Source organism: Euwallacea similis, chromosome 15, assembly GCF_039881205.1.
Source record: "Euwallacea similis isolate ESF13 chromosome 15, ESF131.1, whole genome shotgun sequence".
Lineage (NCBI taxonomy): Eukaryota > Metazoa > Arthropoda > Insecta > Coleoptera > Curculionidae > Euwallacea > Euwallacea similis.
This window is the reverse complement of record NC_089623.1, coordinates 1,387,814-1,414,775: the sequence shown is the minus strand read 5'-3', so window position 1 is coordinate 1,414,775 and position 26,962 is coordinate 1,387,814. Positions and strand designations below refer to the sequence as shown.

The 26,962-nt window shown below is 36.9% G+C and overlaps 4 protein-coding genes across 5 annotated transcripts in view; 3 read left to right on the top strand and 1 right to left on the bottom strand.

The window, feature by feature from the left end:
- The window catches only part of Cow (Proteoglycan Cow), a 58,296-nt gene extending 48,722 nt beyond the window's left edge, over nucleotides 1-9,574 (top strand). Inside the window, exon 9 of the mRNA XM_066397404.1 lies at nucleotides 7,415-9,574. Coding sequence (XP_066253501.1) covers nucleotides 7,415-7,545 — 131 coding nt within the window. The 3' untranslated portion in view covers nucleotides 7,546-9,574. The remainder of the gene's footprint in view (nucleotides 1-7,414) is intronic.
- A 4,122-nt stretch (nucleotides 9,575-13,696) lies between these two features.
- On the top strand, nucleotides 13,697-14,817 carry LOC136413718 (uncharacterized). Of its 2 annotated transcripts, none has more exons than XM_066397415.1 (4): nucleotides 13,697-13,877; nucleotides 13,935-14,039; nucleotides 14,418-14,612; nucleotides 14,666-14,817. In XM_066397415.1, the coding sequence occupies exons 1-4, from the start codon at nucleotides 13,847-13,849 to the stop codon at nucleotides 14,707-14,709; spliced, it is 375 nt and encodes a 124-aa protein (XP_066253512.1). In that variant the 5' UTR covers nucleotides 13,697-13,846; the 3' UTR covers nucleotides 14,710-14,817. The 2 variants fall into 2 exon arrangements, with proteins under 2 accessions (XP_066253512.1, XP_066253511.1); XM_066397414.1 differs by having other exon boundaries at nucleotides 13,929-14,039.
- Nucleotides 14,818-23,336: 8,519 nt separating this feature from the next.
- Nucleotides 23,337-24,938, bottom strand: ppan (Brix domain-containing protein peter pan). The gene is made up of 5 exons (XM_066397500.1): nucleotides 24,658-24,938; nucleotides 24,076-24,584; nucleotides 23,774-24,028; nucleotides 23,493-23,716; nucleotides 23,337-23,440 (listed from the first exon to the last, which is right to left on the bottom strand). The coding sequence occupies exons 1-5, from the start codon at nucleotides 24,841-24,843 to the stop codon at nucleotides 23,430-23,432; spliced, it is 1,185 nt and encodes a 394-aa protein (XP_066253597.1). The 5' UTR covers nucleotides 24,844-24,938; the 3' UTR covers nucleotides 23,337-23,429.
- Nucleotides 24,939-25,178: 240 nt separating this feature from the next.
- Nucleotides 25,179-26,799, top strand: LOC136413700 (methionyl-tRNA formyltransferase, mitochondrial). The gene is made up of 4 exons (XM_066397386.1): nucleotides 25,179-25,429; nucleotides 25,801-25,998; nucleotides 26,062-26,363; nucleotides 26,424-26,799. The coding sequence occupies exons 1-4, from the start codon at nucleotides 25,266-25,268 to the stop codon at nucleotides 26,777-26,779; spliced, it is 1,020 nt and encodes a 339-aa protein (XP_066253483.1). The 5' UTR covers nucleotides 25,179-25,265; the 3' UTR covers nucleotides 26,780-26,799.
- Nucleotides 26,800-26,962: the final 163 nt, after the last annotated feature.

Sequence of the window (26,962 nt, the reverse complement as noted above, 5' to 3'; positions counted from 1 at the left end):
CCAAGAGATATTGACAGGCGTCTGTTCGCTTGTGAACAGTTGCTTGCAAGGCAAAGACGGAAGGGATTTCTGCATCGTATTGTGACTGGGGACGAGAAATGGATTCATTACGATAATCCCAAACGCAAAAAGACTTGGGAATATCCCGGCCATGCTTCCACGTCGACGGCCAAACCGTCTATTCATGGTTCCAAAATCATGCTCTGTATTTGGTGGGATCAACTCGGCGTAATATATTATGAGCTGTTACAACCAACTGAAACAATCACAGGTGCTCTTTATCGAACCCAATTAATGCGTTTGAGCCGAGCATTGAAAAAGAAACGGCTGCAATACAACGAGAGACATGATAAAGTGATTTTGCAGCACGATAATGCTCGACCCCATGTTGCGCAAGTGGTCAAGAAATACTTGGAAACATTGAAATGGGAAGTCCTACCCCACCCGCCATATTCTCCTGACCTAGCTCCTTCTGATTATCACTTGTTTCGATCCATGGCACATGGGCTAGCTGACCAACACTTCCGGTCTTATGAAGAAGTAAGAAATTGGATAGAATCGTGGATCGCTTCAAAAGATGTCCAATTTTTTCAACACGGGATTCGTATGCTGCCCGAAAGATGGGAGAAAGTAGTGGCCAGCGATGGACAATACTTTGGATCCTAAAGGTATAATTAGTTTTTTACAATAAAATCGCGAAATTCGGAAAAAAAACGGCGGAAGCAAAGTTGTACACCTAATAGTAATTAAAATTTTTTTCATGTTTTCGTTCCGACTAAACAACTAAAAAGAGAAATTAGTTAATTAATTGAAACAAATCGAAGATTATTTTCAGGTCAAAGGCCAAACTTCAAGGGATGATTCTTTGAGTGATTTTAAGACCAAAAGTTTATACAAACATAGGTCCGGTAATGCTTCATTTTCAAGATACAGGGTGTCAAACTCTTTTTTTAATTGTTACATAAAAAAACTAAATATAATAAATTAAAAAATCCATTTAAAAATAACAAGAAGATGCAAACTAACATAACGTGAAAACTTGATGACAGTTTTTAATGTATTACAAAGGAATATTTTAAGTTAGAAATTATTTGTTTTCTTTTGCTATTGACGTGCACCGGGCTAACGCCGGAAATTGAAGAAAAATCAAACAAGAGAAACGTTTTATTAAAACTACTCTTAAACAAATGGTACGCAATTTTTTTTTAGTAAAAAAGCGTTTACCAGTAAGTATCACAAAATTTATAATACTTGTTGAAAATGTCTTCCTTCAATTTCAATGCAGGCTTTAGCTCGTGTTAACATCGATTATCGAACACGTTGAAATATTCCCGGCGTATATCTTATCTGATTACATCAATCCCGTATCCGTTGGATTAGTTCTTCTTCGGTGTTGACCGGGGTGCTATAAACGAAGGATTTTACATACCCCCAAAGGGAAAATTCTAACAGATTTAAATCCGGTGACCTGGGAGGCCATGTGCTTAATGCGAAAAAAATATAAAAGTTTTAAAAAAAGTCAGTGGCGCATAAATAGCAATAATAACCATAAATAGCACTACTACATTTCAACAAAATCGGCTTAGCCTTTTACGAAAAAACGATTTAAAAAAAAATTAGACACTCTATATCTTCAAAACGAAGCATCGCCGAATCTATGTTTATATAATCTTTTCGTCTTGGAATCACTCAAAGAATCACCCTTTGAAGTTAGGTCACGTATTTAAATAACGTCTTGTATAGCGTGTACTTTCTGACATTAAAGCGCGTTTACTACATATATCGTGCTTGAAATCGAATTGGACTTGAGTACACATTTTTTTTAATAATAATTTGTTATTATAATTTGATGTGGTATTGCAACTGTAAAACCTGCTATATCAGAGTGTAACTGCCCATCTTGAGGAAATGTGTATCTCCTCGATTTATCCATCTGGTTTGGGTTCACGATCTTATAGTGTCCGGCTGTTCCAAACTCCATTTTATTTTCTTTATATCAGTTCTATTTTCCAGGGATACGTGGTCTACTTTCGTTAAATTTAGTGGAGTACAGTTGTTATCTAGAGCACATATGGGTTTGTGTAGTGGATGATCTTTATTATGAAAGTAGATATGCATTCATGGACTTATTAGTTTGGCGCGGGGTTCGTGTTCATGTAGGTCGATCAATCCTCGCCCTTCGTCTGCCCTTTTGAATGCCAATCGTTGACTACATGACTTGGAATGCACTTTTCTTTCGTTAGGAAATGATAATACTGACGTCGATATGTTAGTCGGTGAATGTCCCATCAAACTAGAAGCTTTTTTTAAAAATAAAACTATGGAACTTCTCATTACGTAATGATTTAGGAGATATAACTCTCTGTCTAAAAAAATGCTTTACATCAGAGAGGGCATACTTTGTGTGTAACAGCTCACAAGATGCAACGCAAACTGCAACAAATTCTGATTCTGCTCTAGGCAGTGCTACAGAAGTTTGCTTCTTTGAACTCCAACAAGCCAAATTGTTATGCATTAAAACACTAATCGCTTATGGATTTTCTGTCATCAACGTTATTTGTCCAATCGCCATCAGACAAACCAACTACATTCTCTTCTCCATCACAACAATATCGTTTGTAATCAACAGTATGTTCTAGATACATTCCCGGACAAATTCAAAGGATCACTTTGATATTTCCGATTTTTTTCCTCTGTTATATCGGAAACCGAAAAAAGTTCTATTGTTGTTTGTGTTACCTTGAACGAGAAAATTAAAAATCATTGGAAAAAGGGTTTAGCCAAAGAGAAATTGCAAATACGCTACAAGAGACGGGAAATTATTCCCCTAGAGGAGAACAAGATCGCCTGAGGACAACTTCTGCAAGACATGACCGTTAGTTGCGGCTACATGCTCATCAGGATCGGTACACTACTGGTTCAAATTTTATACAAAACTCCGAGTTTCTGAGGGTACAGCACAAAGAAGACTTAATGAGCATGGATTGACACCTCTGCCCGCAGCTGCTGGCTCACCAGAGAATACCGTTTTCAGAGATCAAGATTTACTCGAGAACATCTAAATTGCACTAATGCCGATTGGACACGCGAATTATTCTCGGAAGAATCCAGATTTTGCCTAAGGTCTCCAGATGGACGTGAAATAGCATGGAGGAGACCAGGCGAGCGGTTTGCACCCTGCAATCTTTCACCAAGAACAAATTTTTGTGGAGGTTCCATGATGGTTTGGGGAGGCATCAATCTAAGCACCTCTGCGCGAAAATCGATCGCGGTTCTCTAACTGCTGCTAGGTATATTACAGACATTCCCGCACCTCTTGTGATCCTTTTCGCCCCATATTTGGGCCCTCAGTTTTTGTTAATGCACGGCCCCATGTGGCTGGAGTTGTTCAAGAGCATCTACATGAAGTTGAAATTGAAATCACGCACTGGCCTGCAAGAAGTCCTGACATGAATCTAATAGAACATATGTGGGACATGCGTAAAAGACAGGTGAACGTACGGCAACCACAAACGTTGGAGGAATCGCGAAATTGCTTGTTGGAAGAGCGAGAAACCATTTCTCAAGAAGAAATTAGAAATTTAATAACAGAAATGCGCCGGAGAATGGAAGCTGTCATGAATGCTAGGGGAGGAAACACCAGCTACTAATTTTTAAATGTCTCATCCGGTTTTGTTGCGAAAGCGTAATTTTGCGATTTTTGGCTTTTTCGCTTTATATACGATTCTTTGGCCTTAAACATAAAAAGTTGGTGTTTAATGTGCATTTTCAATTTCATCTGGCAATCCACGAATGTTAATATCATAAGTCTAGTTTTATCACATCACGAAGCAAAAATAGTGGGAAATATTGTAGTAATTCCTTTAATTTTGTCCGAAAGTGTATTTCAGAACTCGTAAAAGATTTTTAAAATGCTCATCTCTGATACAATCGTGAAACTGTCTAAACTTATACGAAAACGAATATCAGGCCTTGTTTCCATCATGTGCATTAAACTACCCCTAGTTCTTTGTAAGGTAACTTTGTACACTGACTAACCTCACAACCGTCCATCAGTTGAAATTTTTGTCAGTGGCGATTTAAACATTTTATAGCTTTGAACATTAAATCCGTGTGCTAAATATAAAATAATAATAAATGTTTGAATCGCTAAAGTTTAGTCCATTGCAACTATTATATTTTGCAAATATCTGCCTGTGCTTGTACCCGGAAAGATATAGAACTAATTCGACAATTGTATGATTTTAAAACTTTCACTTAAATTTAATTTTAAGACATTTAAAAATGTTTTCCATTACAAGGAAATGTGATATCTCCCTCATAACGAAGGAAGTATCAATATACATACCGCCTGTCTCATAAAAAACGGGTGAAGCTATAACTCTGTTATTTATGAACAGATTTTGATGATCTAAAACCAAATAAAATGATACTGTACAGACTACTAAATAACGTCAAAATTGATTTTTGAAATAGGATTCCGCATTTTTTAAAACATTTTTCGATAGAATTTGATGATGTAGAGTAGTACAATGTCAAAACAATTTTTAATTGAAAAAAATCGAAAAATTTAAACAACAAAATAAGCGTTCCATTTTCAAAGCAATAAGAACTCCGATGAAGCAGCACGCCTTTATTCTACCCGTTTTCCTAATAAAAAAGCATCTAATCATAATAAATTTAAAAGTTTAGAAGGCACTGGATCTTTTAAAAAACCGAAAAAATTATCGCAAGACCTTTGACCAGCAATATTGATGAGAATAAAGATAACATCTATTTTGAAACTTGTAACATATTATTCAAATTTTTCAATTTTTTTCAGTTAAAAATCGTTTAAATATTAACTCGTCACATATCATTAAATTAAAAAAGAAAACTTTGTATTAAAAAAATGCGGAGTTCAATTTAAAGTTCTGAAGTTGAAACCTGAAGTAGAAGAAGTTGAGTTAAAAAAGATATCGGAACTTCTTTAGATTTTCTTCAGGTTCGGGACCTCCAGATTGATAATTACTATAATTCGCTGACCTTCGTCCATTAAAATTTCTCCCTCTATCACCTGAATTTTTATTAAATTTACCTTACCTGGAACTTCGGCTGAGATCATTTATGTTCCTGTTTTGCACACAGTGGTCTAACGATGTAACAAATTATTGCAAGTAAAGCATTTGACGTCAAAACCACTTTTAACATGTCCCAGTTTTCACTTATTTTATCTCGCCGCAGTAAATGAAGATGGGATTCTTTGCCTGCCTCTGTCTACTCCACCACTTGAATTGTCATTTCTGTTTTTCTGATCATTCTGGAAATACCTGGATTTTTCTTGACATTTCGGGCAAAAAAGACTGCAATGCCAACACTTAAACCACAATAGTTTGCCAAGAAAAGGCTGGAGAGAAACTTCCAACCAGTTTATTATATTTACTCTCTGGTCGAGAATCGTTAAGATTGCTTTTAGTTTAATGGTTTCAGCATTTGTCAGACTCTCTCTGCCACTATCCTTTACTTTCACGATCCTAAATGTCTGCAGCTCCATAAATTACATCATGTAAATTTTGGAAAAGAAAGAGGTTTTTAGACGTTTTAAAACTGGATTCAGGTAGCTGAAAGTTGAGTTTAGCGAGGAATTTAGTAGAAACGTGGCTAACTCCATTCTACATCAAAATTCCTTCTGATGGTTGTTAATTGGAGTACTATCGAGTGTAGCTATGCAGAACGGCTATTGATGAAACAATGGGGCTAATCCCTTCTTCTCTTAACATTCGATTAAGTACTGTGCTGAGTTCTTACAGTTCAGTATTTTGAATGGATTTTAGGAGATCTTTACCTACTCCATCTACACATATCAAAGAAAGTTTTGCACCACTATAATTTTCTGTAATAAAAGAAACTCAAATTAAGATGGTGTTGAAGATCATAAACACAATGTATGTAAAAGCAAAAAAACAAGAAAGCATTCTAATTCGACAAAAAGTAGCGCCCCATAAAAACATTTTAAAGTGTTGATAACAAATTTGGTTAAATGTTCATTTTTATTCTGCACTCCTGCGCAGTTATATCCACCTCTGGTGAACAGGAAATTTGGACAAATGTCTCGAAATCCAATTTCCAATTTTGACCACATTCACATGGCTACGTTACGTTAGCTAGGACTATCCGTAAGAGAAGTTGCACGTAAAGTGGGCAGAAATCACAATGGTGTTGTAAGAACCTGGAATCGCAATCAGTTAACTGGAGAAGTGAGATCGTTATTGGACAAATCGTCCTTGTAGCTACATCAGCCGTCGAAGATCCATACCTACATGTTTTGGCGCTCAGAAACCAATTCCAAACCAATTCGCAACGGTTCTTCGCAGATGGTTCCTTGAGGGCACTAGAATGGTTACATTGGCTCGGACTCTTCGTAACCGCCTTCACCAATAGTCACTTAGGTGCAAGACGTTTGTAGCTTCAACGGCACATCACCATACCGCACGATACGCCTGGGCAAAGACATATGAGATGTAGAATCTGGAACGCTGGTACTGTGTACTTGTGCGAATCTGCCTAATTCCTGATTACCATCGTCAACGTGTGTGGAGAAAACCTGGGAATGCTAAAAGTCTTCGACACGTCATTCTTCATATGCAGTCAGGAAGGGAAAGGAGGGGAGGGATGGTTCTGTAACGTTCTGGCTACGGAAACAGGGCGCAGCTCATTCCAATCCAGGACATCATGGCGACTGCACTATATCTGGACACTGGACTCCTGAAACCTATTCTTGAGCCCTTCCATCAAAATTTTGGTAATGAATTTGTCCTTCAAGACGGTTACACTCGGCCTCATTGTGCTCAGATCGTCAATGAATATATCCAGGAAGGTGGTATTGAACGATTCGAGTGGCCGACATTATCGCCCGACATGGATCCTATTGAACTTGCTTGGAATCGACTGAAGAAGGCTGTGCGACGCCGTGGACACCAGCCGCAACACTTTGAAGAGCTTCGACGGGTTGCAATTAAGGAATGGGAAAATATTAAACAATGATGTTTCACTGACTTAGAGAGTATGCCCCGAAGAGCTTGTCGAGTTGTAAGAGGTGCTATGACCCTTTACTGACCGTATTAATAAAATTGAGGAAAAAAATAAAGAGAGTTTTTTTATATTTTAATAAATTCTGTCTTTTTTCGTTACGCAATTTGTCCTCGAATTTATGCTTTCTGTTCCCAATGTTAATGCCTATTGTTAACGCTCCTACAATTTACCGGTGGTGCAAAACTTTTTGGTGCGTGTAATAACAATCTAATCAAACAACAAACTTCGCAATGTTTTTTCGCTTTTTGCCTTCGCGCGGTCCACGAAAGGAAAGCGACTTTGAGCTGAACTTTTGCACGAGCGAAAGAATGGTTTAATGGACACTTGAAAATTTTCGTTTTAGACAATATAATCTCAACCAACGCGATCCCCAAATCCGAAACGCGCCAAACCAACAGCGTGGACCCAAGCAGCGATGACGAGGACGACGACCAAGACATTGAGGGCAGCGCAGACCATCCAAACGACTACTAATTAGTCCCAAATAATCCATAAGGGTTTGTTGACCGAAATTCGATGTGTTTTCTGTGTTGTTTTTCTGGGCTAATTTCAGTCTAACAGCTCAGCAGATCCTTATTATACTTGTTTCACAGCATCAGTCACGTTCATCGCCACGAAATTTAGTTAGACCTTTCAAGTCAATTTGTTGGCAAATAACAATCATCCCAGGCCTAAAGCACTCACTAAATGATAATAATCGCTTTAAAACTACAGAAATCGACAGGAACTGGCCTATTATAAGTGTGTATAACTGAACAATACTCCCTCATCATATTTTACCATTCTAAACATAGTTCATTAAACTAATAATAATTAATCACAAATTAAGGGAAATAATTATTATTATTATATAAATCGATGTAAATACATTCCATTAGTAGTAATGTTATATACCTGTGGGGTGCTGGAATTGGACCCTTTGTGGCTCGCGAGAGCCCCAGAGAGGTAATTCCGAGTGTTCGTCCCCTAAATAACGTACTTTTGTACTTATTTTGTTGTGTTAGGAAAGTGATAAATATAATCTGTTACTTTGATGCAATATTAGTTGGATCGGTAGGGTTTAGTTGTGTAGGGAGGATAATATTTTTATGCATCCTAAGACGCCGTTACATTAGAAAGTATCTAAACGTGCTAAAGCTTTAATGTTACCGTGCCGTCTCCTATAATGAGTATTTAGAATTTTTATTATTCGTATCTCTAACTAGAGTGTGTGAGATAAAGTACCTACATTCCCATATTTAACTGTGTACTTTTAGTAGACGACTTAATTTTGAGGGTTGAAGGGAAAATTCAAGTGTCACTTCATTCCACCCCTTGCGTTTGCCATTTATTGCCAATTTATACAGAGCGTTTCGGGAGAGGTCGGCCAACTTCTCCCTGTAGTTTTTTGTGGCCGAAATAAGAAAAAAGTTCACCCGAACGTAGGTCCGCTTACGCTTCCTGTCTGAAGTACAGGGTGATAAAAAAAATTCTAATTTTTTTGGTTTTCTCCTAATAAGTCCGATCCGGCAATAAATATTTTCACGAAAATTGGGGGGCGTAAAACAGGTTTAGAGAGACATCTTTTAAGGGGAAAACGATGTTTTCAATTTCACTAGAAGCATCCCCATTGATGCGATCCTGAACAATTTGAACGAAAAATATGATACGCCACTGGATAATTTTCTGATTGCTTCATATTTCTGTGAAAAAAAGTCCTTTGAATATTTCTCGTAACGTTAACCGTTTTCATGAAAAAAAATATGATTTGATGACTAATATTAAAAATACAACACTAAATCAGGTGCACTAGTTTATTTATTTAAAAAAACAATTAAATAAGCTGTTGAAAACACCCTCCACTTGCAGGAGTACATGCCCGGGGGCTTATTGCATATTATTTATTTGAAAAATTCCTGGTGAATTTTATATTGTGTTAAATGAATGAATTATGAGATTTTTCAGTTGCAGATTGTTGCGCTTTATTTTTTCCTGTAAAAATAGTTAACTTTATGAAAAATATTCAAAAGACCTTTTTTTCACAGAAATATGAGCCGTTCAGAATACTATTTTCTATTTTTTAACCAGTGACGTATGATATTTTTCGTTTAAAATATTCAGTCACATCAGTGGGGACGCCACTGATGAAAATAGGAACATTTTTCCCCCTTAAAAGATGTGTCTTTACATTCCCCAATTTTCAAAAAAATATTTGATGCCGGAACGGACTTAGAAAAAAACTGAAAAAATAATAATTTTTTATCGGCCTGTATTTCAGAGAGGAGGCGAAAATGGGCCCATGTGCGAATAAACTTTTTTCTTATTTCGGTCACAGAAACTTACGGTAAGCAGTTAGCAGACTTATTCAGAAACACCCTTTATAACACCCACGGAATAAAATAATTCATAATAGAGAATATTATTGGTATTGTTCGATACATTGGTTATAAGCACCTGCTCCTCCAGACAATGTATTTATTGTATGTTTTTAACATATTTAATAAAGTTAGAAATAATAATTTTATTTTCGTTGTTTTATTATGCATATTCGATGTTTTCTGGTATATTTAGCCGATACGTTATCGAACCTGAAAAGTCGTCCTTTTAATCCCAGAAAATCCTAAAAAATGGCTGATCGCAAAATATCAATTTTTGAGGTTGTTAAATGGCAAAAGAACAAGCATTCGAGAAGGATCAGAAAACAAATATTCATAAAATACATTTCTATATTTTAAATGTTGTAGAAAGAGGGGAAGACAAGTGTATCTTCGCTCCTTTCATTCGTATCATTCTCAGAGGTAGAGTTTTGAGACAAAAAGAAAAAAATCTGAATGCCCAAAACTTTTCTCCTCATGCGATCCCATTATCTTCTCCCAGATCTTCAGTGGAAATTTCCTCGTCATCATAATCACCATCAATCATGTTTTAATACCAGTGTTGTTACACTATGATTAAAGAAAATGTGCAAAAATAATGTAATAAAAAAAGCCGAAAAATGGAGCCCAGTTCCTAAGATATGACTAAACATAGTCCAGTAACTTCCTGGCAGTGAAACAAGTTTGGTTCGAAACGCTGGCTCACCTTCTGGAGTATTTCGGGGCTTATTTGGCGACATAGTAAATTGACAATGCTTTCTCGCAATACTTCTAAAGTACCTAGAGAAGTGGCATAAACTTTAGACTTGAGGTTGATGATGAGGAAAGAAATTTAATGGGGCCAAATCTGGGGATCTTGCGGGCCAACTAACATATATACAATATCATTTTAAAGTGAATTAAAAGGAGTATCCATTTTCAGAAAAAATATAGGGTGTCCCATTAAGAAAAATCGAGTTTAAGGCACTTGAAATGCAAAGTTTGAATGTTTTTTTCACAGCTTATATAAAATTTCTCAAATGTTAAAAATATACTCTAGTAGAACGACTCTTTGGTTTTAACTAGACAAATTTTCAAAGTATTCAATTAATACTATGCGAATTTATTGATCATTTTAAAAAACTTATTTTCCTTTCGATCTTTAGTTTAAATTAAAAGCTGCAAAACTTTTTTCATATTTTATAATAACAAAAAATACTTATAATTACAAGCAGAATTAGTATTTCTAGCAAAAGATAGGGAATTTTATTTAAAGAAATATCTCCACGGTTTTCTGGACACCCCTGTAACTTCGAAAATATTTAAAAAATCATGAAAAACTGAATAATTTATATATTAAATTGTTTTCCCAAACATTACGATTTTTGATATAAGGCGCATGAGCCTTCCTGTATATATTTGAATTCTTTTAGATCTTGAGATAGAAAAGTTACGAGAACGCAAGCTCTTATTTTGTTCAACAATTAAAGACTAACGAAACTGAATAGTCTGAAGATCTCTGTCGGCTTCCGCGAGTAACGGGCAGGAATGGACGGGAAGCAAGGAAAACGACCATTCGGAAATGGTGGACAAGTCTGAAGGACAAAGGACAGCGGACTAAGAGATTAGTCCCTGACCTAAAATTATAGACGTTCCGACATAAAGGCCTAACAACTACATAATACAAGCTCTCAGCGATCATGGAAGTTTTAGAAACTTCACTCATCGGATAAGAAAAACGGGCTCGAGTTGCAGAGACTGCAGAGCCCGGATTGCAGGGACTGCGGAGTCTCCGACACCGCGGAACATTGCGTTTTCCAGTGTCCGACTTTTCAAGAACAAAGGGACGAGCTGATCGCTTGCGTAGGAACATTGACACCGGAATCCTTATTTAAGGGAATATTAGAGAGCAAGTCAAAATGAGATCGCTGCAGCGAAGCCATCTCCACAATAGTCAAGGAATAAGAGCGGGATAAAGCGAGCCACACAAGAAGATTAAAGTTCCGCTTTTTCATAACGAAACGGCGCAAAACTCAAGGATAAAAATAAAAAATCCATAACAAAGCTTCAGGAAAAAAGTGGGTTGATAGGAGCAATATAAAAAGAAACTAACAACTGCGAGGGGGCAACGAACTAATCCAAACTACACCCATGTCTTCGACTTCGACGCTTGTATCCCTCAGGGACAGTCCCGGACCGTCGCAGGTCGGGTCGACAGAAATCCCGACGTTTTTTGCGGGTAAGTGTTTCGGTGAATCCCACACTACCCGGTCACCAGAACACCCGACCGGGTGTCTTATTAAAGATTTTTCTCGTGCAAAAAAAAGACCGAAGATCTTAACGAAATGAAATTATTGTGAAGATAAAATATCGCCAAATATTCTTGCAAAGAAACAAAATTTTACCAGAGAAGTAAAGAGCTTTGAATCCTCAATTTGCTCCTTTTCGTCGAGAGGAAAATTTCCGGTGAGAAATGAAGAACCATGAAAGCTCACTTTTCTACCCTCACATTTTATCTCTTTCATATTTTTCCACGTCTTCATACAAAGTGGAACGAAGACAAAGAACTTCAATACTTTAATTTTCCAGTTCTTTGCTTTCCAAAGCGAAATTTAAAACTCATTTGTACATCATCTTTACCTTTTGATCTTCTTTCTTCAAGGAGTTAGAATTCCAAATGAAAAATACGAATATTATTGAGATCATTTCCACCATAGTGGATCTTGCGGAACATATTGAGAAAGACCTTGATCAGGCAGATTCAAATTTAGATTGGAAGTTCGAGAAGTTCGTCAGGTTTTAAAGAATCGCTTCCTGATATTTTGAAATAAAATATGATAATTCGAAAGCAATAAGATTTTAATCTGTATTGAACATTCGGGAAATTGATAAGAAATCCTTCTACGCAGTAAGATCTAAAAGTTTCCATCTTAGCACATTTTCGGTTTTTCTGGGAAATGACAAAACTTTGTTTATATACTTTATCTACCTCGGGGGTAAAAATAAGCTAAATCAAGAAAGTGGTTATTTAGTTAAAAAGTCCAAATGCTGATTAAATTTTACAAATGTTGGAAATTGAGTATCGCGCGGTGATAAAGCTTTTAGTTCTGGAAGGAAAGTCGCCAAAAGAAATAAAAGAACAGATAGACGTTGTATGCGATAATTTGTCCCCATTCTATTCCACCGTCAGACTATTGCATGATAATGCTCAAGTTCATACAACTGCAGTTTTAAAAGCTGCAGTGCTCTAATGCGGCTTCCAAGAATTGAAGCAACTACCCTTCAGTCCTGACTTGGCCCCCAGTGATTTTTTTTTCTGAAAATTTAAGTTTGACCTGCGTGGTAGGAAATTTTCCAAAGGTTGAGAAGGTATGTCAGCAGTTTTAGAATATTTTAACATCAATACTTCTAATTATTTCTTTAACGCTTATAAATGTCAATCAGTCGTTATGAAAAGCGTGTTGAGATAAAAGTGTTTTATTCCACCGCCTTTAAAAGTAGGTTAGAGCGGAAACTTTGGGACTTTACTATGTAGGAAACCGCGCGTTCCTTGGAGCTTGAAGAATCCCCTGTTGCAAGTTTGTGAGCTTACATCTTTGGGTCGTCCAACTGTTGATTTTGATATAAAAATTAGGCTTTTTTTTATTATAGTGCATCCAACTGCAATCGAAGCCACTGTTGTTGAATTATTTCTGTGAATTTATTTATAGTGTTCTCTGCGCAAAACCATTACGACACACTAATCATTCAACTTAAATATGTATTTTTATACTCAAGAGATAAGTGTGTCTTGGGAATTTTGTTTACTTCAATTGACCTACACCTTCAGGCTTGCAATTGTAAACATACAGTATATTCCACGAAACTAACGATATGAAGGAATGTATGCTTCTGCGCATGTCCATTTATAGTATACAAAAAACGTAAACATAGTAGAGATCAGCTATCGAGCTGCGTGAGCTGTGCAATGTTGCCGGCTTGCTTTGAAACAGTTAGGTTGCTTGATTGTTATTTAAAGTTTGCCAGCAAAAGTATTTAAAATAATGTTTATTTCCAAAATTTAATAAGGGAATAAATACAACTCTCAAACGTGAAACACTCATATGTATTAAAAAAATTTAAGGAAGCTAGCCGGCAACATTGCAGAGCTCATGCAACACGATAGCTGATCTCTACTATGTTTTCTTCGTTTTCTCTATACTATAAATGGAGATGCGCAGAAGCATCCACTCCTTCGTATTGCTAGTATCGTGGAATATACTGTATAAAAGCACTGGTACGTTTATTAGCCAATTAAGTCTGATTAAGTGGCGTTGACCACTGGTCTTTCCTGTTTAGATTCCATGCAAACAGCCTCTCTCTGAGACAAGCAGTTTTTAACCAAATCAAACCGTTCAGGTAGATGATACATACCAGTGAGCTTAAAAGTGTGATAAGTGAAAATGTATAAGAGCGCATATTTTATAGTTGTTGGTAAGTTGGTCGGATCGAATTTTATTACCGAAAAAGTGCAGTTTTCGTTAGCTTCAGTGGTAATCTCATGCCTCGTCCACACGGCTGCAAGTCAAGATGACTTGAATGGGTTCTTTACCGAGTCGCAGCAAAACCCAGATACCAATGAAGTCAACAATCAAGGTAAGGAAAGCTAAAACTTTTAGTGTGAAACTACGATATTTGGTATCAGAACACAAAAGCGACTTCCGAGATAATGATATGTCAATAAATTGATGAGGAACTGAAGGCGGAAATCCGAAGACAGGCCTTTGAAGCGATCGCGCTTGAACCGCATCATTAATCATATGGGCAATAATGTAAGAAGCTGGCGGAGAATCCATTTATCATACCATATCTCCTTTCATTATAGCGTTATCTGGTTTACTAGAAATGATTTTTTTGCCTGAAATGCGATAGGGAAAGAAGTGAAGGAGCGGAGTCTGGGTCACGCACATTGCTTAAGCGTGCAAAGTAGGAAAGACTCGTTGATCCTTAGAGAAATTGTACTAAATATTTCAGGCAACAACCAACAACCTCAGCCACAACAATCTCCGGTGGATCCATCGGCAACCACCACCACAACTCCTTCTCCACGGTTTACCGCTTGCATGAACGGATGCAGAACTGTACAACATTACAATCCTGTATGTGGTAGCGATGGTGTAACTTACAACAATGAGTTCAGGTTACAATGCGCCAGCAGATGCGGAGCACGTAAGTGGTTTTAATTCATCAAATAAGATTTACCACTTGCGTTTCGATTTCAGAGGTTCAGCAGGTGAGAGGAGGAACATGCGTGAGCCTCAGATAATAAGAGATGTTAAAGACTGAAGAGAGAAACACGCAGATAAATTTTTTGTTCGTCGCTAAATTTGTGAATTTTGTTCAATATTTTTACAATAGATCTGTTTGTAAACTGGTTTTGTTTATAACGCGAATACTTCGAAAGCAGAGCAATTGCGTCATTTACTTAGCGGCAACTTAACACTGTAATACGTACTTATCTATGAGAATAATCTAATGAACGGGGATTTCAAACATACAGGGTGGCTCTGAAATTACTGTAACAGGCGTTGACCAAAAATTCCTGAACCGAAAATGAGGCGTCCTAGGCAAATTAACATATATCCAATGTTGCTTCGTTTTGTCGCTATAGGGCGTCAAAATTTTCAAATTAATAGCGGTTTTTCGAAATAACTGCTAAGCGCTCTTATCGATTTTTACCAATTTTGGATCTAAGAGTTACTGCTTAAATTGACGTTTTTTGACATAAGCAGGATCCTCTTTAACGCAGGGAAATATCAAAAATGATTCGTGGTTCGCAAATAAAACTTTGTATTTTTGTTACCCCCTGTACAAATTACTTTAATTTTTTTCTTTTCAACTAGCTAACTTTATTTCAAAACTTTTTTGTCTCTTATCAAATTTTCGCCAGACATACAGTGTCTCTATAAAAAAATTATTTACGATGCCTTGCAATGTATTATCAATCAGTTCCAAAATTGATAAGCGCGGTTAGCAATTCTTTGGAAAAAACAATATTAATTTAAGAACTTTGACGCCCTGCAGCAGCAAAATGAAGCAACATTCAATACAGGTGAGTTTACCTAGGATGCCTTATTGTTGGCCAAGCGTTGTACCGTTATTTTAGAGACATACTGTATACAGTGTTTTCAAACATGCGTCCGCAAACGAAGGGTGTGATCCCTTGGGTAATTGTAAGAACAAAATTTCCTATTAACATGGGTCCGCAAAAGCACAGTTTTCGAAATACAGAGTGTTAAAAATAAAGTTTATTTTCAGCTTTTTGACCATATCGCAGAAACCGTTTAAGGTACAAAACCCAGCTTTTGTATACATATTATCATTTATATTAGGTACTTTTGAACGCTAATTCGTTTTTTTTTTCATAGACCAGTGGCGGACATTTTAAAGTTTATGTGAGGTTTTTTGCCACTAATTTCTAGGCCACTGGGACAATTGACATTTTGAAATTACCTTTTAAACCTCCATTTCTTTCAAACCACATTCTACACAAAAAAATAACTTTTTGTCGAAAGCGAGCCGTATTCTAGAAATATGGCATTTTGTGATGAAAAACATGAAAAAAGTAGCAACATGGTCAAAAACATTTTATTATCAAAAACTAAGCAAATAAAAAATAAAAATCACAAGAATTGTTGCAGATGACCTCTTATAATAATGCAGGCTTCTAACTTTTTGTATGGGATACATTGGCGGTTTAAAAGGTAGTTTTAAATTGCCAATTGCCTCAGTGGCATAGAAATTAGGGGCAAAAAACCTCACATAAACCTTAAAATCTCCATCGCTGGTCTATGAAAAAAAATTGAATTAGCACTTAAAAGCAGCTAATATTAATAATAATATGTGTACAAAAGCGAATTTGTGTATGTAAGTTTTCGAGATAAAACACGATTTATGTCCTCAAATGCAAATTTTCCAACTTTCAAATTTCGACCCCCGATAACTCGAGCAAGCATGGACCGATTGCCTTCAAAAGTAGAGCAAATTGATCGTCTCGAGTCGCTCTTTGAGGTGCCTCAAACCGCATGTCAATATCTTCTAAAGTTTTCGAGATAAAACATAATTTAAGCCCTCAATTGCAATTTTTGCCAACTTTCAAATTTCGAACCGCGATAACCCGAGCTAAGGTGGACCGATTGCCTTAAATTTTCCCAATTCCTGAGATATCGTCAAAAACCTGAAAAATACTTTATTTTTAACACCCTGTGTCTCGAAATTGGTGGTGCGTTTGCAAGCCCATCTTAAGAATTTTTTTCTTACAATAAGCCAAAGAATTGCGCTCTTCATTTGCGGACACATGTTTTAAAACACCCCGTACAACATAAAATACCTGTAATGAGGCTGTTGGTTACGTAATACAGAGTGCAGCATTGAATCTCCGTTTTACCAAAGGATAATTAAAAAACTACTCGATATATATTTTTATTTATTTATTGTTAATTAATTACATGGAAATGTGTTTGTTTAATTCTAACCTTGACTTTGACCAATCGTGGCCTCGAATGGTTACGCGGAACGTTAAAATGTTTTAAATTTGAAGGCGTTTTGAGCCAAAACGGCTCAAATTAGACGATTGAAGAAACTGCAGAATGATGGCCGATCTTCAGTACTACGACCTCCACGTAAAAGTTTTTCAATTGAATAATCCATGCAAGTGCAAAAAAATAAAATCCGATTTCCCATGTCAATCTCCTATGTCCAGGGTTCGCCTGGACACCCGGTATTTACACAAGGTGGCTGTTTGATCTATTAACATTTGTTAAATATCAATTTTCGAAAAGTTGCAATAATTTTGGCCTGTATTGTAACTACCACCTAGCTCAGGTGGTCACTCATGAGCCCCTAACAATTCAGTAGCCATGACAATAGTCGCTTCCTTTCGGTCCGTATTTTCCCACCAAAACGCGTTATGGCTTAAAAATTACATGATATTTAAATCTAAATGTGTTTTAATCAAGAAAACACGTCGAGAAAGACCGGTTAGGCGCACAGCAACGAAATCTAGAATGCCACAGGACACACAAAAATACCTTTTGTCACAACATCCTGACACTCCTCCAGAAGGTTAGAAACCTTTTGCCCATTATGAATCAGCGAAAATAAAATTCCAGTAATAAATCGTTCAACATGAGGTTCCAAAAGGTGTTAAGCGGTCTAAACGCAACTCCATCGCAGATCAAACGCAACTTGAAAAATGTGAGACCTGCAGGATACAACATGAACCTCACCGAATTAGTGAATTACGCAAGCTACAATCTCAGGCCCATCATCGAGCTCCTTATGAAATATCCTCAAGGTTCTGAACTTTTTATTGACGCCACGGACTGCGATATCATCGAGCAAACCACCCGAATTGTGGAGATTATCGGCATGACTCTAGAGACCGTGGGGTTCCAGACTAATATCAAGCATCTGAGCTTTAGCATGCAAAAGTATTGGAAGAAGGTTTATCCTGATGGAAGGGTTCTTGTTGACGCCACTTTGTTGCTGGCAATTTTAGAGCTTAATAGCTTGCTTGAGAATATTAGAGCTGAGTTGGACGCCTTCCATAGGTCTACTGGAGGTCACGCTCCCGCGCAAACTGAGTCTGGATTGACATCTGTGACTAACACTGAATCTACATTCAACTACTACCCCAACAAAAGAGCCTTTAAGTCGAACCTTTCTCCGGAAACTAAGAGCTCTTTAGCTTTATTGCCCCATGAGTTCGTTTTAAGACCTTCAATTGAAAACATTCCATCCACCACCTCAGAATCTCAAATGCTGGGAGGAGTCACAGGGGAGGACAGCATTCCCCCTAGAAAAGCCATATCGAATATGTCTTTTGATGTCGAGAAAATTTCGGGAGTGACCGACGTAGATGAAGCAAGAAATATTTTATTCAAGTGCATTCATGACCTCAAAGCGGTCAGCGAGTATTTGGGAATTCCCCGTAAGGACGCCTTCACACAGCATAAACATGCTATGCATGGAGTTCAAGACAATCAGGAGGATGCGATACCAAAGCTAATTGATCCGAAGATGAGCATCTTGAAGAAACCGCTCGCTTCCGGTACGCACCAGTCAGTGAAGGAGCAACCGCCATCTTCATCGCTACAATCCCTCCCTCAAGAACCAACCCCTACTGATACTGAAACAATTAAAAAAGAAGGAATGCCTCAACAATCCTCAAAACTTCAAAATGAAAACCTGCAGTTATGTTACTGCCCTAAATGCTGCTCTGCCGAGGGGCGAGACCCTGGAGATTTAAGGGTAAGCAATTCCTTCAGTGGATTCTGACGTTTCACAAGATTTTTTGCAGGAGTGCAAAAACGATCATGTAATCATTTGCATAAAAGGCTGCAATGACGACGAAGACGATGTTCAAATAGTGATTCGTCAATGCCCGGAATGCAACACCAGCTCAGAAGCCCGACAACATCAACAGATGCAGAAATCTCCGGCCCCCCCACAGGAAAACATAATTCCGCAATATTTCAGCCCTCAGGAATCTCAACGCGCGTTTCAAGAACTTGAGGAACCTAGAGGTTCAAAAGAAAAACCACCAATAGTACCTGAAGTGTTTGTAGGTGCCCCTGTTGAAGAATTGAAGGATGCTCAGAAAGATGAACCTGTAATTGCTAATACTTATGGCGAAGAAATTGATGGTATTGAGTCTATAGTGCTCTACAATAAAGACTCTAAAGAAAACAACGTGATGTCCAGAGACGAGGAGGATGCACCAGAGAACAATCTCAAGAAACCGGCGCCTTCAATAGAGTCGGAGCAGGTCTGGAACCTTACAGACGATTCAAGAATAAAATACTTTGAAACCAGAAAATTATATCTCAAAACAAAAACTGGGGAAGAATTGGTGATTTCCTTAACGGTGACACCGAAAGATTTAACTGGTGGCGGTGGAGCTTCTTCAATAAGCATCAGCAATATCTTCAACGGCAACGATGACTTGAAAGACCCTGAGGCAACGTCTAAAGCTAACAGCATTAAGCCTCAAGACAAGATTTTCAGTTACTACATCCCTGACAACTACATTCCTTTGGAACGCACTAAGATTTGCTCCTCTTTGGAGTTCGACGTCTCTACTCAAAATTCAAAGATCCAGGACAGAGACATTAAGAACAGGAACAACAAAATTATAGTGCAGCTGCAGCAGTTTGGTACTGATAATCTGCTGAGGGCTTGCAGACCAGCCAAATGCTGTAGAAATTCTGTGCTGAACGAGAAAATTAAGAAGCGTCTTCCGTATGCACCGAGTATAAGATCGCTTCCTTTGGATGATGATGATATAAGCGTCATTAACCAATCTCTGCAGATGAAGTTGCAGAAAGTCAAAAACTCTACAAATCTGTTAAAGGAGTTTCACAAGAATCAAAAAGATTTAGTCAATCCTGTTAATAAAGTCTTGTATTTCTTCGTCAAGGGTCGATTTCTTCAAAAGAAGCTCAAAGAGACCTGTAAAATGCTTTTGACGAAGCGCAAGTTAAACTATTATATTAACCTGGTCAATGATGTTGGTCCTAATAATAACCGCAATTGGAAGGATTTTTGCTTTAGCATTGAAGAATCAGAAATTCCTACTTCTCATCAGCAACCGGAGGTGCAGCTCATGAAGCCAATTTTTTCTCCCACGAGGAAGATAAGGAAAAAATACGCAAATTTCGATGAGAAAGAAATGGGTACCATGCAGAAATTGCCGCTTAAAGAAGAAGCATTTTTCACGAGAAACGTGCGAAGTACTATAGAAATGCGGAAAAAACTTTCTGAAGGTAACAACGTGAATCCGACGAAAAGGCCCAAAATTGCGTGCTCCAGCAAAATTTCTACTTTCCAAGGATATCGAAAGCCATTGAGAGTTAATAAATATGAGCATGTTCATGGCAAGCAACGCAAAGAAGTGAAGCTACAAAAACTTATTTTGCGAAAACGAAACTCTTCAGATGATAGTGCGACCTCAGGTAAGTGCAGCAAAAAGATGACTTTTTAAGACGTAAACTTTATAAATTAACTTTAAGATGTGAACTCAGGGGTATTTTCAGTATCAGAAAGCCATAAGGACCCTGTCAACCTGAAACCCAGCATCGCAGCCCAATCCCTCGAAACCTGCTTAAGCAGGTCTGAGGGATTGGGACTTTGGGTTGGCAAAAATTCTTCCGGCTCTTCGGCACTTAACGTTATCAAAAGGACCAGAAGAAACAAAAGGGAGGTTTATTTGTCCCGATCCCAGTCAGAAAATTCATTGAGCCCTTCAGCACTCTGGGGCAAAAATAATAAAATAGCTCCAGGGTCAGTACCTAAAAGTATTAGGAAAGTTGTAACCAAAACTGCTACCAACACTCAGAGAGTGGAGAGTAAAAAATTGCTCATATTAAATGAAGAACGAGCATGTAAATTGCTCCCAGAGCCAGATGCTGCTGAAATACTTTTGGGCTGCTTTCCGAAAGTGTTTTATGAGACCATAATAACTGAAATGAAATTGGAAAATTTGGGTAACAATCACACAAAAAATACTAATGAAAGCGGAAGAATTAGCGTTACAATTGAGCCAAGAAATAACAGTAATGTTATATTTCTGTTTTTTTATCTTCTAACTCTTTAATTGTCGTAGGTATGCAGGAGTTTTATATGAGAAAAACCTGCTACAGAGACAAGTCTGGAATCAAGCTCTCATACGCCCTCAACGCCAAACCCTCCCAATTTCACATGCTCGCCTCAAACATTCACATGGTTGATACTTTGGCCTTGCAAAATTCCGGCATTTTAGGCGACAGCAAAATCGGTCAAATTTCCAGCACTTTTAAGAAGATTTGTGACCTTGAAGATCAGGATCAATCAAGCAGCTCTGCTAAGATTGACGACTTTACAGTTGAATTCAAGAGCAATGGATCCATAAAATCGTCAGTGTTTGAAAGCGATCGAGCCTTCTTAAAATTCAAAGAAAGTTTAAAGAAATACGAACGTGTGAAAAATGGAGTGGCTGGGAGAAGCCGCAAAGATCCTCCTATTCGTCCTGTAGAATATTTTGTGTATCACCAAGTCAGCACATGTAGCGATAAATCTGAGAAGAAACTTTCAATAATGCAGAAAATTTTAAGAAAAACCAAGGGATTGTTCAACTCCTCTGATAAAGACAAATACAAGAACCAGAAGGCGACTAATAGCTTGGCTAAAGCTGGTAAGTATTAGAACCATTACTAATAATTGTAATAGTATTATACAGGGATTAAGGGTTCAAGTAGAAACATAAGGATTATGCAAGTGGAAAAAGGACCACGTAAAGTATAATATACCTCCGACAAAGACCAACGAAGTGAGCGGAGTCGTTCAGTTAGCGTCCTCACTTCGATTAATATTGATTTCGCTGCCTTCGCAATGATGGAATTTTTTTTAATATCAGAGCAAAAAGCAGCAATGTAGATAAATGAAAAAAAAACGATTAATACATTACTAGAACGTAGATTAGTAAACATTCTGAAACAGTGAGAGATCTGGCAAAACACTAGACTGACTCCGCCCACTTCAGCCGCTAGTCTCGTCTTTGTCAGAGGCATATTAAACCTTATGCAGTCTTCTCCCACTTGCACAATCCCTATGTCTCCATTTAAACTGGTGATACCTGTATTTTCAGACAGAAAGTTTTGCCGCAACTGCGGCTGTTCCATAGCAAAATGTGCAGCTATGATTTCAGCCCCTCAACAACTGGTAGGCAGCTGTTCAGAAGAAATTCAACCTAACATTGAAGCCAATAAAGCATCTTGCAAAAAACAGAGTTCTAAACCTTCCACCAGCACCTTCGGCAATCTCTCTAAGTTAGCATCTTCTTCAGTTTTATCCATTAAAGCACGCTTCAAGAGATCGAACTCTAGCTTTGTGAAAGAAAGTAATAGACAAATAGGTGAACGCAATTGGTTTGATAAGGACATTATGCGTGAAGCTTCGGACAAAAAAGCGAATGTTGTGCCAGAATTTTATATTGAAGACAACATTATGGTGATAAAATGGGACAGAAAAGGCAAGGAAATTGGTACTATAAAGGGCTCATCTACCCAGAATTACGCTTGTGGGAAGTGCGAAAATTTTGCAGAGAATGGGACATGTTGCTCTCTTTGGCTGGACAAAAGCTTCCCAGCTAAGCCGGAAAATCAAAATGTTGAAAGCACTACTGATGAACGGAGTGCCGATGCTCAAATAATTAAATCTGAACTTGATAAGAGCGATGTAGCCAAAATTTTTCAATCTTCTTCAATGCAACCTGAAAAAAACTCTACTAATATTCTTCCAGAAGACACCAATTCGATAAAAGAAAATATTGAAAGTAAAGATACAAGAAAAGCAGAAAAACAAAATTCCAACAACTGAGGAACCTTAACATGCTTCTTTGTGGCTTCACCTGCTCTCACGTATCAGCGGCTTGGTTCCAGCAATGGAAATCGGTTTCAACAGTGTTTATTTAATTTACCGCATATTTTCCAAGCAGGAAGACTAGCTAATGCTTAAATAAATAATTTAGCGTGGTTTATTCTATGTAGTAATAGTGGTTTTTAACAGTTATTTCAATAAAACTTAAAATACCACCAAACAACTGAGAGTTTGATAAGAGTTGTCGGACTATATCCCTACAGGGTGTCCCAAATTGAACTCTCAATGTGGGGAGCTCGAAACCTAAATAGATACAGTCAGCGAAATAAGACAAACTCGTATCTTTATGAGAAAAGGATGTTACCTTTTCAATATCTATAAAATTCGTTTACTTCCAGAGATATTCGGAAAATATGAAATTTCCTAGATTTTTCTGACTTAAATTTGTAAGATAAATAAAAATGGAGATTGCTTTCTTAATCCATCCTTTTCCAGGTTACAAAATAAAATTCTACTGTAAGATACAATAACGTGTAAGTTTTCCAATACCATCAAATCCTTTATTTTCAATATCAACAATCTTTTTCCTATATTTTCCTATCCATGAATAATTTGCAACAGAGATCTGCTTCAGAACAAATCTAGAAAAAAAATTACATACAAAACAAAAAGAATAAGCTATGGGAATCTTACCTGCATCTGGATCTTCCCCAACTTCTTCTCGGTAATATTCCTTATCATCATCTTCCTCCATTTTTGTTGCTTCATTAGCCTCTCTAACCATTTTTTTCATCTGTACATCACTCTCTTTTTCCCTGTTCATTCCCTTCAAGGACTTAACTTTATTTTCTTCTCGCAACTGTTCCTTTGCTTTTTTATTGGCCTCCTGAGTCTTCTTACGAGTTTCTTTCAATTTTCTGCAAATGAAACTTAAATATTAGCAACTCTACATCTGGTTTTTCAAACTTCTATACCTTTTAATTTCCCTTTTTTTTTGAATCTCCAGTTTCTCCTCTTCAGATTTATAAACCAAATCATGATATAACACCTCCCCATCCAATAAACCATCCTCAATTTTAAATAATTGCAAAGTAAGCCTTGGCCCCAACTCAGTAAGTTTGATAGCAGATTTTCCACTCTCCATATTACCTCTGGATATAATTTTCTGGTTTATTGTAACATGATTTGCAGCATCATCTTCAGCTTCACTTTCTGACATAGCGGCAGTTCTAAAATTCTCACTTGAAATTTATCTCCAGTAAAAATAAAAACTTACTTAGAAAAAAATTCAGAAATGTCCTGGCACCTAGCTAAATTAGGCACCTTGCCTTGCACCATCTTTTTAACCCCTTTCGAAAGCCCTGTAGGTGCCACTTTTATGTTGTAATGACGAAACTCTATGAGCTTTGTGGTAGGGTTATAATTCAACAGCACACATCTTCTAACCGTGTTTAAATCTATGTTTGTTAAGTTTATAGTGGGGAACATATTTTGGAACATAGAGGCCATTAGCTTCATATGGAGACCCTCTCCACTAAAGCTGTTTAATACTATCAATGGGGAGTGCTTAAAGGCTTCTTCAACTACCATTTGACGCTTCAGAGAGGATACAACATCACGGGCTAAAGAAAAATTATGAATTTTAAATGTAAGAGTTGGGCCTCTAGGAAGCCGCATTATTTTCAAGTACATTCCAAGTTCAGTTCTTGAGAATAGCACTAAATGAGATACATGTAGAGGACCTGCTACAGACACAAAGTCTTTTAGAGAATTCTTCTTCCTTTCCTAAAATTATAGCTTCTTGAATGAAGACAACACTTCACACTCTGTCACTCAACAGACAAAAATGTTTACAAACCTTAAGGGATGTTGCTGTAAATGGCTCCATTACCCTCCTGAAATCCTTGGTTAATTCCAGAGTGTGGCCCCCAGGCAATCCTTTATGTATAACGAAAGAATGGGGCGCATTGGTTACTTGTTCTTGTTCTATGTGAAAGTTTTTATTGTTCCGCACTGAGCGGCCCTTTCTCGTCTTGCGACCCATTACAAAATTGTGATTTTATATGGTAAAATGCGGGTTTTCTTAAAATTTCAAAAAAATAATGAGAAAATATGTTTTTAGAATAAATGAAAAATGTGCCTCTGTAAATTCGAAAAATTTAGATTGATTGAGGTTAGTTTACTTAATTGGAACTGATTGAGGTTAGAATGACAAATTCTAATTATAAGCCTATCATTAAGATGGATAGTTTATGTCTGTCTTTGTTACCTAGTATAAAGAAAAGGAAAGAAGTTCATCGGCACAGAGTAACATTAGGCCCCCTTCTCCTTTTGATATTTAAAACATCTAATTCTAACCTCAAATTTGTATTATTGTTTTTGGGGTTTTATTTAAATATTTTAATAATTATTATTTGTAATATAATTCATTAATTAGTTTAAAAGTTACTTTATTCTTATAATAAGATGTTAAAACTGCTACATTATTATAAGAAAATCTCAAAGATACAGTCAAAGCACTATTGCAAAAGTGGACAATTTTCAGAACTCAAGAAACCACCATGGAAAGTTCTATTTTTTGGAAGCGATGAGTTTTCCCTGCATAGTTTAAAAGCTCTGTTTAATGAATGGTATGTATAGCCTTCACTTCAAGTCTCCATTGAATGAATAATTGTTCTTATATAATGGGAAATTAAGGCTTAATGAAAACAACTTCTAATAAGTTGCAAAATATGAGATATTGCCAATTCTTGTACCTCCATGCCTCCCAGAGTATATTAATGAACTTCCTACTATGGAAATTTTGGAGGAAACCAATTTCATTCTCTCTTATTAACTCTATTCTCACTTACTTCACCGATCATCAGTCAATAATCAAATTGAACAAATGTTAAAAATCAAATGTGCTTATTTACATGCCTACTTAACTTTATGAACAAAATTTTAAATATTTTCAACAGCAAAGCAGGATTACCTGAAGTACATATTTCTTAATTTCCAGCAGAAGTCCAGCACGAATAATTTCTACTCTTGAAGTTGTAACTTGTTCTCAACAAAATCCAATCTGGAAGTATAGTAACATGCAAAATCTTAAAATACACAAATGGCCACCTAATTTAGATAAATCCAGTTTTGATTTAGGTTTAGTGGTTTCCTTTGGGTATCTAATACCTGAACAACTTATTGAGAAGTTCCCTTTGTGAGTTCTTCTACCTCTCTGTTGTGAGTGATGGTTCATCTCAAATAAACAGGAAAATTGCAGAGGCATGCTAAATGTCCATGGCAGCTTACTACCACGATGGAGAGGAGCTTCTCCTATTGTCTATGCATTGTTGAATGGTGATAAAGAGACTGGAATTACGATAATGAAAATTAGACCTAAAAAATTTGATGTAGGGGAGATAGTTTATCAGCAAAAAATCCAAATTTCTCCTCACATCGAAATGCCAGAATTATATGAAAAGCTTGCATTGCTGGGGGGAACATGTTTAGTGAACACTTTGCAAAATTTTGACACATATTTAGCAAATTCTAGGCCTCAGCCAAGTGAAGGTGTTACTTATGGTAAGTGTTAAACAATTTTGGTAATAACATGACAATTATATTTGATAAATGTTGTTACAGCTCCAAAATTAACTCCAAAAATTGCCACTATAAAATGGGATTTTTTGACTGCTAGTAATATTTACAATTTGCAAAGAGCTGTGAAATCAGTTTTACCTTTGAAGACCACTTGGTTTTCAATTCCGGTTAAATTGTTTGACATAAACGTTTTCAATGACGCTACACGAAAGTGCATACAGCCAGGTTTTGTTGAATATAACAAAACGCATAAATCATTAATAGTTGAATGTGCAAACCTAAGTTGGATTAGTGTAAAACATGTGGGCGTTTATGGTAAACGCATTATGAGTGCTGCCGATTTTTATAATGGTTTTATTTCGAAAGTAGATGAAAATATAATTTGTCGTTTTCAGTAAAGTGATCTTGTTGATTTTTTACCTAATTAGTTTTACATTGCTATCTAATTGGAACTATTGGTGAAGAGGGACCATAAATTTGAGGCATTCAACCTCTAGTTGTGGAAGTCAATAAAAATACTTGGAAGTTAAAAATCACCACTTACAGTGTGAGATTGAAACTCTGACGAAAACTCAAAGAAA

What these genes read in the sequence shown, in the direction of transcription:
- LOC136413700 (XM_066397386.1), top strand. Translation starts at nt 25,266, where the DNA reads ATGTTAAAACTGCTACATTATTATAAGAAAATCTCAAAGATACAGTCA. An exon ending in AAAGCTCTGTTTAATGAATG is followed by an intron (nt 25,430 to 25,800) that starts GTATGTATAGCC and finishes CTTAATTTCCAG; the next exon opens with CAGAAGTCCAGCACGAATAA. An exon ending in CTTATTGAGAAGTTCCCTTT is followed by an intron (nt 25,999 to 26,061) that starts GTGAGTTCTTCT and finishes GGAAAATTGCAG; the next exon opens with AGGCATGCTAAATGTCCATG.
- LOC136413718 (XM_066397414.1), top strand. Translation starts at nt 13,847, where the DNA reads ATGTATAAGAGCGCATATTTTATAGTTGTTG. An exon ending in CGCATATTTTATAGTTGTTG is followed by an intron (nt 13,878 to 13,928) that starts GTAAGTTGGTCG and finishes AGTTTTCGTTAG; the next exon opens with CTTCAGTGGTAATCTCATGC. An exon ending in CAATGAAGTCAACAATCAAG is followed by an intron (nt 14,040 to 14,417) that starts GTAAGGAAAGCT and finishes TAAATATTTCAG; the next exon opens with GCAACAACCAACAACCTCAG.
- ppan (XM_066397500.1), bottom strand. Translation starts at nt 24,843, where the DNA reads ATGGGTCGCAAGACGAGAAAGGGCCGCTCAGTGCGGAACAATAAAAAC. An exon ending in TTACAGCAACATCCCTTAAG is followed by an intron (nt 24,585 to 24,657) that starts GTTTGTAAACAT and finishes CTATAATTTTAG; the next exon opens with GAAAGGAAGAAGAATTCTCT. An exon ending in AAAAAAAGGGAAATTAAAAG is followed by an intron (nt 23,717 to 23,773) that starts GTATAGAAGTTT and finishes TTTCATTTGCAG; the next exon opens with AAAATTGAAAGAAACTCGTA.